The following is a 14257-nucleotide window of genomic DNA, read 5'->3' on the forward strand; positions in this document are numbered from 1 at the left end:
GTGTGTTGCTCATTTTAACACTGATGCCAGGTCCTCCCAGCACACACAAGCTCACAGACAAACATTCCAAATTGCCAACTGTTCAAAAAAATGTAGAAACAATTTGGATGTGACTGCTTAGCTTCCTCAATCCACAGTTAGAAGGCAGACATGCCAGCCGGCCTTCTCTCTTTTGGTGTCATCATTGATGCTCCTGCCATGTGTGTTTGACAAACAAGCATCTTGATAGAGAATTCAAGTAAATTCATGTGGTGAAAAGACTAGCATACAGCATATAAATGTTTGACAAGAGTTGGAGGCAAGAACTGTGTGCGCATGTTTGTGTGCAAGAGAATGGTGCATACCAGAAATACCAGAAGGGGCAGGCTACTTTATTAACCTCACTCACAGACCTCCAGGATGGACATAAACAGACTCTCCTTCTCTCTCATATACACTAGCCTCTGGGTAGTGCAATGATAAGCCTGGTTTCATTTTGATTTGGAACCAGCCTCTTTTAGGCCTCAGACACTACTTGAAACAAATGTTGTAGGAATACTTTTTCCCCATCATGTCAGCAAATGGCAGCATTGTTGGTTTTCTTTTTTGTATGAGTGTAGATGCAATTGGGTCAGTTTCATTTTTAATTTCTTTTACACAATTTATAGTTTTTAAGTATCAAATATTTTATATTTAGCACTTCACGGAGGACAGCAGCTAAAGTAATTTACTGCAGTACTGTTAGATGTTAATGTTTACATGCTCATGTTGGTTGTGAATGACAGCTTACTACCCAATCAACAAACAAAAGCTATATAATTACATAAGGAGGTAACAGAAGGCACTCTTTCAGAGTCATTCACAAGCAAACACATGCATAACTACCATCCATAATTATTTCCATTGAATTGGTTATACAATTAGGTGTGTTTTTCATTTTTATGCTCCTACTTGTAAAAATGTTTTAAGCACAGTACATTCAAAAGGTACTGCATGAAGGGAGCACTGAGATTGGGATCCATATACTGTTATCAAAAGGGATTACTATGGGAAACAGAATGCATGTTCTGCCTTTTCAACATTCCACCACATGGCGAGTATCTGAGTATCTGTATGCTCATGTTCACCTGGTCATCATCCTCCACTACCACAAGCGTCAGTTTGCTCTTCTTGAAATCCAGACAAGTGATCTTGGGCCTGCAACAGTTAAAAACAAAACAAATCAAACACACATAATAAAGAATGATCAAAACTTAAAGGTGTTTCTATAAAGCATTTAAGTTACTCTTTCAGTAAATGAGAATATAACCAAACATACCAGAAGAAGAGCCCTATCTTGGTTTCTCCTTCAAACACTAAAACTCCAGTTGGTGTCAACCCCAGACTGTACTCATTACCATCTCTTGCCTGCAGGGCAGATATGAAAAGAGACAAATATTGACCCTTTCACATATTTATGTTTTTATTCACATTCATTTCACTCCCTTTTTCATGGACATTTACAATTGGTACGTGCTAGTGAGAAAGAGTGTGCGTCAGTTACCTTGACCATATGCATGTCCACCCCATACATTTCTAGCCACTTGGCTTTATTCAGGTAATTAATTTCCGCTTGGGATGGCATCTGACCTCTGACGGAGAGGAGGGAAAGAAAGGAGAAGAAACAAAACAGAAATAAATGTTTGCATGATCAAAACATTACTGCAGCTCCAAGCTGAAAGGATGAAAAAAATGCATTCATGCAGTGTTGCTGGTAACTGCCCAACCCAAGCCCACACGACAAACAGACTACAGAATGAAGCACATCCATTTATTAGCATAGGATATCTGCTACCTGTGGCCAATTTGTAAATGCATTCCTCCTCATTGATAATAAGTTTAACGGACTGTCCATACTTGTAGTAGTTTAGTTATAGTCAAATGCGTACCTGCATTCCTTCCATTTGTTGTATATCGCTAGCTCCATGTCCTCTGTTTGGTTGGGTGCAAAGCGAAATTCTGATACCAGTTCCAGATTATGCTCTAATGGGTCACAATCCCCTAGTTCAGCTGAAAAAACAAAGACATGCATACTTATAAATTCACACTCTGAGCAACATAGGCTCACCAGGACACCAGGAAGAGTGCCTAATACTGTAGCAGTAAGTAACCCTAATACAAAGATGACAAAGTGGAAATTGAGAAAAACCTTATCTTTGGTACTGAAAAATAGGGCAGACAGACTGAAACACCTTGGTTTTATTTTGCAGTCTTTGGGTAGCTACAGGACTTCACTGTTTAGCTAGTCCATCTATGAGCATAGCCTCGGGATATAGAAGAGGAGAGAAAAGATAAATTTTATGCCATCCCTATCCCGGCAATTGTTAGTGGACCAAAACATAATTCGGAATAAATGAAAATGAAGGGAGGAAGCTCAACCGAAGAAAAGAGAGAAGACAGAAAGGGTGCTGGATTAGGGGGCCTCCAAAGAGGATGGAGCACTAATGAGCTGGCATTTACCCCACAGTGACTGTGAGTGTGTGTGTGTGTGTGTGTGTGTGGTTCAAGAGTTTCTGCACGCAATCCCATTACATACATGTTTGAAACTTAGTTCCTCTGAAGCAGCACTCTTTATACTGCTCTTGCAGTTAACTGTGCATTTGTAACCATAAGAAGCAGTAAACATGTGTAGTTCATATGTATGGGCTCTTTACCATTCAACATTTGGTAAAGAGAAAGCCCAATAAATGTCTTCTCTTAGTGCATTTTTAAATGTACTGTAAGTAGATATGGAAATGGACACCAAGCTTTCCTACTCTAAACTTTTTGACTGAAAGTTTAATAAGTAAATATTGCCAGAAAAAAGAAGACACTATTTATGCTGTTACACAGATAGATAGCCAGATAGATAGATAGATAGATAGATAGGATAAGATAAGATACATTATTGATCCCCAGAGGAATTCAGGAAAGTACTCAGCCACATGGCTGTCTGCAGTTGCCCAAAGTTACACTTCTCTTTGTTTTGTAGTCTCATTGTAGAGGAGGGGTTTATGTGCGTCAGAGCCCATGGCAGCTATGGTGCCAGGACCCAGTCACAGAAGATGACTGCTTTGAAAAGATAAAGAAAGACTCTTGTGGAGCAGAGAGACAAGGGTATACTCCTGAAGCTGGGCTAGTGAGAACATGGCTCTGGTGAGAACCTTGCTCAGACACAGCTCAAGTAAGATGTGGGGACAATACTTTATGGGTAAAACAGTTACAAAAGAAGTTTCGGGCTTGGTAGATTTGTCTTTTGGGCATGTGGGAGGGTTGTAACAGATTCAAGCTATGTGGATACACAGAAAGTAGCTCTTAGACACTGCATATTTAAAATGACCAGCCTTTTGGTATACGAGTGTACCATGCTCCAACCTAAAACTGACAAATGCTTGTCTGACTCACACCACACTAACTGGTATGTGAACATGCTATATGTTTTTTACAATACAGGCCTTTTCGAACATTGATCACAGTATTAATCTCAACTCTCGAAGGAGTGTGCACTGCAACACACAAAATAATGGCAGCTATTACAGAAGTGATCCCAATTACCAAACACACAGAGAGAATCCTGGATACATGTGGTGCTTACCCTGTATCGAAAAGGCAGCCAACTCCACCGCCGTGTCAAATGGACATTCTAGCCTGAAAATACATACATAGTAAGAGTCAGCCACAGTAATATCAATAAACCTAATGATCACTCTGGCCTACTTGTCTTTACCACTTCCTATTATTATTCAGCCAAACAATGCAAACAATTTTTTTGAGGTATTAAAAACATACTTATATTCCCAGTCCATTCACAGTTAATAATTCTACTGTCAAACATGTAATCCGGTAAGCCTCTTATAGTAACAGGCCTGTGACTACCAACACAACAACTGATATTTAAAGGGATAATAACTGATAAGGAGAGGCAATACAGTTTATTGTCTTGGTCAAGTGATTCAAAAGTTAGTTGTGTGAAATTATAGGATAAATGACAGGACGGCTGGGGCACTGGGTTATAACAAATGCAGTATTCTTCAATTTAAACAACGTTTAAGAGGAAGGTAAAATGTTGCCTTGGGCCAGCAATGAGTGAATTTGTGTGTTTTTACCCTGTGGCATGCTCTGAACAATTAGACTGATAACCACTCCAAAAGTGTTGAACAAACATGGGAGCAGGTACAATGGACTACAAAGTCAAACATCTAATGTTCTTAGGATGTTTAATAGTGTGGATAAGTGTTGCTTATGTTTTATCATAAGGACCATTTTCAGGGGTTTTCTAGCAGTGTAGATCATGCTTTGTTGTTTTGAAAGTCTTCTACAATTTAGATAATTGGCAACAACTAAAATTTTAACTTCCAAAATATGTAACTGACATGCAACTACCAGGTCTGTTTAATGTTATGGCAAGTTAACTATCTCTCTGTGTGTCTGGCTTTCTCAATGAATATTTATTTGGAGTGCCATGACACCATGATGAAACAATTCTTTATAGTACTTCATTAAGGTGGATGGCAGTTATAAGTTACACTGCAGGAAATGACTTACTTGCCACTGAGGATGTCTTGCTTTAACTGTAACACAAATAGGTATCTGAAGAAAAAAATACAGTTAATTATAGCAATGAAAAGTGACCAAATTTGTCAGTTCTATGGGATATGATACATAAACAACAATCCACGTCAACCGGCATTATGGAACACCAAGGCAAATGACAAATTTATAGGGCTGGGCAAGTTAAAGTGTTATCGCGTTAACTAATTAATTAATTAACGCCGACAATTTTTTTTTATTGCGCGTTAACGCAGTTTTTATTATTTCTTTATTATTGTAAAAGTTTGTTGCTTGTGGCTTTGTAAACACTGCAAAGTTGAATTATTTTGTCACCGGAGAACTTCCAGTCTGAAATATCACCTTGACAGTTGATACCAGCAAATCATTCAATGAAACACACACAGTGGCGCGAGGCTTCGGCAGACTACGTTAGATGCAGCGTGTGGGTTAGTAGAGATAAACAAAGGCAAGAGACGCTAACAGATGCCATAGCGACGTGGATAGCTACAGACTGCAGGCCCATTAGGGTGGTGGAGGACATCGGTCTGAGAATCGCAACGACGACGGCAGGTATGAGATTCCCTCAACACGCACCATCAGACTCCCAGTTGTATGAAAAGGAGAGGACAGCAAAAGCAACCACGCTACAACGCGCACAAGCTGTTTCTCTTACTGGGGGCTACTGGACTCACTGGGTAACCAGAATTATCTCAGAGTTCGAGTGCATTATACTGATGAAAAGTGGGCGCTGCATTCACGTGCTCTGACTGTAATAAAAACAGAGGACAGACATTATGCTGAAACATGCGCGGGACACTTTATTGAAGTTGCACAGCAGTGGAATGTGTCAAATAAAGTCACCGCAGTTAGCACAAATAGCAAGAATAGATCCAAAATCTGATCGCTGCTGCGAGCCTTCTGCCTTCTGATCATGTCCCCTGCTTTGCGCACGGTCTCCAGCGTTCTGTCACAGTGTCTCTGCTCTACAGCGCGTTTGACAGCGCGTGTCCTTGCGAAGAGCATAAAAGTTGTGGGGCACTCTAAACACAGTCCAAGTGCTGCAGAGTTAGATCAACAACAGAACAACGTGGACATAAGAAGGAGTCGCTTATGCAACACGTTCCAACCAGATGGAATTCACCTCTGGACATGATAAATACATTGTTTAAGTTGAGATGTAGGCCTACACTAAATATTTTATTTAACTGCTACTTTATAAACAAAATGCTGGTAAGTTTTTGCAGAACAAATGTTACGGCACTTTTGTTCATATGGCAGAACATAAAAAAAAAAAAAAATTGCACTATATACACTACTTTTGAATTCATTATTTCATTTTGCAATTAATCGCGATTAATCAGGGAAATTATGCGATTAATCGCGATTCAAATTTTTAAACGCTGCCCAGCTCTACAAATTTAGTTTTTGAATCAATGGATAAATATCCCAAAAAGTACTTGCTATAACACTTAAATTAGAGGATGATTTATTTACTTTCTTTGGAGGTATATGAGTTATGAGTTTTACAGATTTACAAAATAAAAAAACCTAAAAAGACCCATTTAACCAACCTTTTAAAATGCGAGTTTGAGAGAACGCATGCTAAAAAGTTTAAATGTTTCTGGCTTCCCTCACCTGGTAAGCTCCTCGTGCAGATTGTTCGGTTCGGAGGAGTAAAACTTAACTCTCAAGTGAAGACAGTATGGTGGGCCAACTAAAAGAGATTCAAAATGACACAAAATATTATTAAGCTTAACATATACTATGTGATAAGAAACATATCTTTTTAGTGAACTTGCCATTAAAGAATAGATGCACCAAATGTACTTACACTCACAAAAACACAAAGTGTATCATTAGACAGAATTTACACTTCAGAAGTTTGTTTTTATAGGATGCTTTGACATATATAACAAGTAATTATGCATGTTTGGGAAGGGGAAAAGTAGGCCCTCTGTATACTTACTTTTCACTTGCTTTTTGATACTTTTTGTGACATCAAGCCAGTGCTGAAAGAACATAAAAGGGGATAAAGAAAATGTTAACGGCAGCTTCAACAATGTAAAGACAAGGTTAAATTTAGTAAGAAAACCAACACCAGTAGCAATTGTATCTTACAGTATAGTGTATTTTCTCCACAAAAATTATACCTGCATTCATTTTATAAAAAAACATTGGACAGTTACGTTAAAACATTCTGGGAGGTCCTTTATGTGTTGTTCTGTGCTGTAATTCTTCTTGGAAGTTTAGGCACTATGAGGCATGAAACATTTCAAGGAAAGGTGGTAGTGGTGGTGTGTGTGCATATATAAGTTAGAGAGAGATAACAGAGGAACTCACAGCACTCTCTAGTCTCCTCTCCCCCACATTCCTTTTCACCGCCCTCCCCCTTTCTCATGACTTCAGCTCTCTCTCCCACCCTTTTGTCTCTCTACCTCCACCCCTCTTCTCGGTGTCCCTCCCTTCCATTACATCCTTCCACAATCTATCCCTCCTTCCATGGCCTTCACAGAGGATCAGGGTGAAGGAACAGGGTCACTAGCAGACCAATGACTTAAAACGGTTTGTCTCAAGGCACAGCCTGACTCCAAGAGCTGACAAGAGTTCCATAACCAATCCGTTTAGCCCATTCACTGACAGGGAAAGTCCCTGCCTAAAGCGCTCCTTCAAATGGGTGAATAGGGTTTTAGACTAAAATCTGAAGTCTGGCTGTGAACAGCTGCAGAGAGGACTGCCCAAAACGGTAAAATGTAAAATAGCAGTACTGGGACTAGGTAGGATGCTAAGCCGGTGTTGTCTATGGTTTCAATGGCACTGCGCTAAGCTGAACTCAATAGAGAGGTTTCAACTGGCTGAAGCCATTTTTGCCATTAGGTTAACCTGGACCATGCACTAGAAGGAGGTCTACATGTACAGGAGTACACAGAAAATCTGCACCCTTCCCCTTAAGTTACCAGCTAAAGCTAGCTATCCTGGTTGGCAAAGAGTCATACTTTAAAGAGGAAAGCATGGACAACACCCCAAACAAGATCCCGCCTATTTTATTGTACACAGCCATGGATACGCATCGCTAAGCCTGTACCATGACATGTTGTAATTTATAACAGTTACTGGTTTCAACAATCACAGCAACACCATTACCGTTTCCACTTTTTATTAGATTTATTTGTCCAAATAATTATACAAATGATTATACAAAACAAAGAAAGATCGTGTGAAGTGTATCTCCATTCTTACCGGCACTTGTGCTGAGTCCATAAAGCGCAGTCCGAAGTAGTCTTTCTCTACGATGTCCAGATGGTACATGATCTGGTCAAACAGCTCCTCACCTTTGGCTTTTTTCTGATCAGGGAAACACAAACAAACATAGGACTTGAGTAACAATTGCCTGAAAAGTTGTAAACTAGTGATATTGAAAAGAAAAAAAATTCCACTTTGAATACTAATACTCATGATGATGGTCATGCACTGTCAGCACATCACAAATGCTAGGTAAGGGAGCAGTGGAGAGTCTCGCAGATGGTTAATATATCAAGAGACCTAAGGGAACTGGCATCCAAAACCTGAGGTTACATCACAACGCAGGAATCTCGGGGTACCAAAACTCAGTACATTTCAACGAGTAATAATTCCCCTTAGATCATGGGTCTCAAACTCGCGGCCCGGGGGCCAATTGCGGCCCGCGGGAAGATATTTTGTGGCCCCCTACTTGACATCAAAGTTAAGTGTTTCTCACTTTTTCTCATTGCGCTTGTCACTTATGGGCTACCGTAGTAGTCTCCTGACAGCGGCGTAACGGTTGTCAAGCTAGCTAAGTACTCTTTGCTGCAAATGCCTGAGGTTTGACAATGTGAACTCTGTTGGGAAATGCACCAACCATATCAGATCTAGGGGTTTAAAGCACCGGCAGTTCCACGCCCTTTTTGGAGGAAATAGTTTTTTTTTGGAATACTTGATGCGGCCCAGCCAAACCCAGACTCTACTTCCAGCGGCCCCCAAGTAAGTTGAGTTTGAGACCCCTGCCTTAGATCAATTACAAATATATAAGGCCTTGATGACAAAATACTCAGTCCTACATTTTTAGCACAATCCTCATGTTGACAGTTTATAATGCTTGTGTGTGTGAAGGGGTCTTTTCTCCAGTCATAAATGAGGCCTTCTGATGTGGCATTTTTGCTTATAGAATGACTAAAGATTTATTTTTTAAATAGTTGCCAATTCATTTTAACTATGGATTAATAGACTATTCATTACAAATCTACAATCAAGTGTTTTGAGAGAATTTAATGAAATCATGTTTTAAGTATACACCTGATTTGTCCAAAGAAGTTTAAAAGACTAATGTTAATTATTATACATGTTCCATGGATTTGAATAGAGAAATAGGGAAAAATTAGAACATGAAGTTGAATTGAAGTACTCCAAGTTTAAAGCGGTGTTGCCCTTTTTAACAAGGGCGTAACAGTTACTGTTTGTGTACTGCATGGAAGAACACACACACACACACACACACACACACACACACACACACACACACACACACACACACACACACACCCACACACACACACACACACACCACACACACACACACACACACACACACACACCACACACACACACACACCACACACAACACACACACACACACACACCACACACACACACACACACAGTTGTCATGGTAATGGGGGCTGAAGTGCCCCCAGACGCAGAGGAGCTGAGGGAAGTGGGGTGACTGGGAACATCATGTGATCATCTTGCTGTGGGCCCTTGACTATGTCAGGAAAATACGCCATCCTAAATCAGTCTGCAGCTGCATTTCTTTGCTCCTTTTTCCATCTGGATTTTTTCCCTTATCTTTTCACTTTAAATTATTTTAGTAATTTGTTCTTGTGCTGAAAAGATCTGTAATTCTAACAAAGAGTATGATTGATGTTCTGGTATGGTTCTTTTTATAAATGAACATGAACAACACTGCCTAAATTATTAAACTCAGTTCACTGAGTTTCAATGCGGTCTAATGGTGGTGTTCTTGGCATCAGGACTTCAGCATGTCCATTGCAGCACTAGTTCCATCAGAAACTTTTAAGGTACATTTCCCAAACTATGTGCAAAATTTTTCACACAGAAATCAAGGACAGATCACAGTGTATAAAAAACATGGCATGGGTGCTCTAGAGGTTTATGGCTTGGGTGAAGGTGCATGGGACGGACGGACAGACAGACAGACAGACAGACAGACAGACAGACAGACAGACAGACAGACAGACAGACAGAGCTCCTGGGCAGCTCAGGGGGGCTGGCCCCATGCTAGCTGGCACAGTCGACAAGGCATACCGCACCCCTACAGTACCCAGGGAGAGAGAGTACAAAGGACTCATTGTGTTTGTGTGTGCTGGACCCAGAGCCTTGTTATACTGCCTGCAGCATTGTTTGGTTGTTTGCAGTCTTTCTGTCTCCCTGTGAGCATACAGCTCCGTCTCTCAGACAGCCAGAATGTTCAAGTTACAAATTGAGGCATTTAGCTTATCAATGGCATTTTCCAAGTTCATTAAACCAACTACTGTAATAATGCACAATTTTTAATTGCCAAAACACAGTGTCTAGAAAAGGTGAACGACTAGGGGATTTTAAGAAGGAAAATAATGTGGTTTGAATTATTTTACGGACATTACTGTTCATTTATTAATACTTGTCCAAAATGGGAATAATAACCCTTAATCTATCATTTTGGGGCCACTATTTACCCATTACACTGCACGAGATGAGTTTATGTCTGTCCTCAGAGATGCATTAATTTGCATGCCCAATAAAGTAATAAAGTGACTGTGTTAAGTCTGCAAACACCACTTATCCAGTTCAAGACAAAAAGGTGTCCCGTGAGAACGGGAATGGAGAGATCTTTCCTTCTTTATAGAGCTGTGTAGATTGAATTATTACTTTATGTTATCACTATTATTACTTCAACTTTTGAAATCAAATTGAATTGAATTGACCACATGTCCCGCCAATTCATCGGCTCCATAGCTTGCTATTCTTAAGTATTCTTCAGTGAGTCCTGATGCCATCATCGCTGCACTGTACACAATGTCACATTGACATAGAAAATCTGCTGTTTCTATTTTGTAAACCTTTGTTTACTAGAATGTGAAAATCAGCAAGAGTTATACGGACAATGTTACAGTAAAGAATGGATTTGGAATCTAAACATGACATGATTCACCCCAGAGAAAGTTGCTCAACCAGTGCAAAGACCTATACATTTTGGATTTTGGTTTCAACCTATACACCATTTCAACACACACAAACACAAGAACACACGCAAGCACGCACACATACTAATTAGACTGAGTAGTGGTTGTTTATGTAGATTCTTGATTTTTTTTTTGGAAAGCTTTCACTTCTTCTCTGGGCTACAACTCTACGAGACAAAAGGAGTTTGGAGGAGGTGACCGTGTGAGTGGCTGTGGGTGGGGGGGAGAAAATCAAGACAAAAGACAAGTAAATACATTTAAAGGAAGGAATGTGAATCATATGGCTGTGTGGAATTATGTTTGGACATGAATGCTGCCAAACAAAGGTATCCCTAGGAGTCAACTTTGGGTGGCCTTACATTCACACACAGCTGGAAAGCCTGTAAAGCATGTCAACAAGCACTATTCAGTTTCAGATTTCTGTTGTCTATTTACAATCACCTAAACATCTTAAAAGAATTAAAAAACTGTACTATTTGGGAGTCCCCCAAATGTATGCCAGCTTGAGTTAAATTGACAACTATTTAGCTTTTCTAAATTTTCATTATACAAACTATTTTATGGAGCTACATGCTTAACTGTGAAACATTAGTCTTGTTAACTCCAAAACTAATCTGAGCATCAACAACAACAACATTGAGAACTAGAAGGGCACTAGGATGGTGCAAGACCTCCACCAGAGCATGCCCTATTTCACAATGTTAATTGTGTGAATTTTTCCAATAGGGAACTAATTTTTCCACTTATTCCGACACCACATGAATGCAAACCTCCATGGTGGAGGTAAAAATATTATGCGTATGGCAAAGTTATGCAACATATATACAAACTCCAACAAGGGACAAACTATAGCCTTTGTTTAATGGACAAGCAAACTGTTTTAAATCTGTTTTATAAATATGAATCACTCCTCCCTCACAATCCCTGGAGGCTTTAACACTATATGCTATACTGCCAGCAAAAGGCAGTAATGTGCCATGTTTACCTTTTTCCTCAGAGTCTGGTTGGTTAAATGATGCAATGTTTCTGCTCAGCTTCCCTCTCTACTGGCAGAGGATATGCCTGTGTTTACAGTATGTTCATACTGTTCCCTAAATAAAAGTTCAGTTCTCCATGTTTAGGGTTGGGTACCAAACTCAGTACATTTCAACGAGTAATAATTCACGTTAAATCAATTACAAATATATAAGGCCTTGATGACAAAATACTCAGTCCTACATTTTTAGCACATGTCTCTGCTGGTATTTGTCTGTACGGCTTCTAGATTCCACTGTATGGAAGAAATTGTCATTTTGTAAATATTTTGGGAAAAGAACCAATTGTCAACCCTACAATTACGTCGCAATATCGATATGGAAGTATTTGGTCAAAAGTATTGTGATATTTCATTTTTCCCATATTGCCCAGCAATGACGAATGTTGTTGGTTCCCAGAGTAGTGCGAATAAAGACGTGAATATTTTTGGGAACCATGGGTCTAAAACATGGGTAGATTGAATCTGTGTTATCTGTGTTTATTTACGTTATCATTTTTAACTAGAAAGAGTTCAAGATCTCTTCTCCTCTACAGTTGTGTTGTCTGACTGTGAGGCTGTCTAGAAGGCAAACTAACTGGGTTTTGGTTAATGTCCTATCACTTAGATATATATGGAAGATAAGACCAAAGGGTCTGCAGTATGTCTGGGGGATGGGAGACAACCTTCTGGAACCTAACACAAGGTCAGGGCTCTACCGGAATGCATTCAGAAATCCAATCGAATTTTAAAACTTTCTTCAAGCGCAACAGCAAATGACAGAGCTTTTAAGGCATGGGGGGGGAGACACAGAGAGTGAGAAGCTGATAACATTCCACTAGAAGAAAGAATACGTCTAACCTCTCTATGCAGATAATATTGAGCTACCATGTTAATGATTTAGCTGCTCTCACACAAAGGCAGACTCAAATGTGTGACATCACTTGTGAGACGTGCAGAATAAAACACGTTTATGCATTTGTGCTCAATAAGCTGGTAAGGAATTCTGCAAAGCTGGTTGTTTGGTTTCATTTACAACATCTATGTATCACTGCTTGGTTGTAGGGAGAAAAGGGTAGAAAATGTTTAATAGAAATACAACAACTTTTGTAGTTTAAACTAATAAGTATATATAGTAATGTAATAATATGTATAGTAATAAGAAAATATATTCGTTTCAACACATCTTACTTATGATTTATGCCAGACCAGATCCAAAGATAAGATTGAGTCATACGGAACAGTTAGCTCCCAAACTGGCCTCATTGGAATGTTGCAGACTTGACAGATATAATGTGGAGAGAAAAAGTAGCCGAGCAAAAATAAAGATCACACGAGGGAAAACCATCCAGATATTTACACAATCAGTCCTAAAATTACACATCAAAATCAAACACAAGGTTTTTCCCAGCAGAAACTTGTGTTTGTCTAAGAAGAGTCAATGGGGAAAGTGAGGTTATGCTCTGTGTCACTTGGTGAGGAGCCCTATCATGTCATGTGATGATGTCATGTGATTAAGTGTGTTCTCGAGAGGATCATGGAATTACACACACACACACACACACACGCACGCACGCACGCACACACACACACGCACACGCACACGCACGCACACACGCACACTTGACAGCGATTGCATGAACTGTTCTTAACAACACCAGAACAGTACACACTTGAAGTAGAATTACAGTCAGTTCAAAAAACATGTATAAGTCTATAAAAAGCCCAGTAAAAAAAAAAAAAACAACATTCTAATGCGTGAAGTCTTCCCTTCTGTAAAACCAGTGATGTTTTGCGACTGGCCAAGTGGCGGCAAAAAGAATCTGCTCGGATTTAAGAACATGTCCATGATAGGTGACGTTACTGATATGAGGACGGATAAGGTTATGTACATATCTGATGGACTGTGAAGAAAAACGATACCGCTCAAAAGGTAGTTATCTGGAAATGAAAATAGTCTATAGTCAGTGCCTCAATATCATCTCCCAACGTATCTTCAATTCCCTGTGAAGTAATACAGCTTCCTGATCAACGGGATCATCGAGAAAAGGAAATGCCAAGTTAGAGAATAAAACGTTTTATAATCTGCCTAACACAGTTAACAAACCAACACTGTTTTTTATTCCTTAAAATTACAAAACTGCGTTAAAATGCGCCTGATACAGACTGAATAAATGAATGAGAAAATTTAAGAGCGCTGTGTCAGAGGGAGGGGACTGCGAGAAACCTGAGGTTTCTTGAAGAAAACCTGCTCCCGACCAAGTTAGGTTCACAGGCTCAGGTATCATAGTAACTGACTCTGAGGTTAAGTTGGTGTTACCCCTCTCTCTCAGGTGTAATTTAACTCCCTTTGTAAGAAGGAAAGCCCAGAGCTTCCCTCGTCTCAGGGTTAAACAAACTCAGAGTTTTTACCAAACCTGCTTTCTGAAAAGGGCCTCAG

General features: G+C 39.7%; 1 protein-coding gene across 3 annotated transcripts in view; it reads right to left on the reverse strand.

Annotated features, from left to right (window-relative positions):
• The window catches only part of epb41l5 (erythrocyte membrane protein band 4.1 like 5), a 41493-nt gene that overhangs the window by 25548 nt on the left and 1688 nt on the right, over positions 1 to 14257 (reverse strand). For all 3 annotated transcript variants that reach the window (XM_032530391.1, XM_032530392.1, XM_032530390.1), the window contains exons 3-11: positions 7786 to 7890; positions 6515 to 6557; positions 6184 to 6262; positions 4543 to 4587; positions 3593 to 3645; positions 1908 to 2028; positions 1523 to 1610; positions 1298 to 1386; positions 1107 to 1176 (exon numbers count right to left, since the gene is read on the reverse strand). In XM_032530391.1, the coding sequence (XP_032386282.1) occupies positions 1107 to 1176; positions 1298 to 1386; positions 1523 to 1610; positions 1908 to 2028; positions 3593 to 3645; positions 4543 to 4587; positions 6184 to 6262; positions 6515 to 6557; positions 7786 to 7890 (693 nt within the window). The remainder of the gene's footprint in view (positions 1 to 1106; positions 1177 to 1297; positions 1387 to 1522; positions 1611 to 1907; positions 2029 to 3592; positions 3646 to 4542; positions 4588 to 6183; positions 6263 to 6514; positions 6558 to 7785; positions 7891 to 14257) is intronic.

Source organism: Etheostoma spectabile, chromosome 11 (genome assembly GCF_008692095.1).
Source record: "Etheostoma spectabile isolate EspeVRDwgs_2016 chromosome 11, UIUC_Espe_1.0, whole genome shotgun sequence".
In the NCBI taxonomy this organism is placed as follows: Eukaryota; Metazoa; Chordata; class Actinopteri; order Perciformes; family Percidae; genus Etheostoma; species Etheostoma spectabile.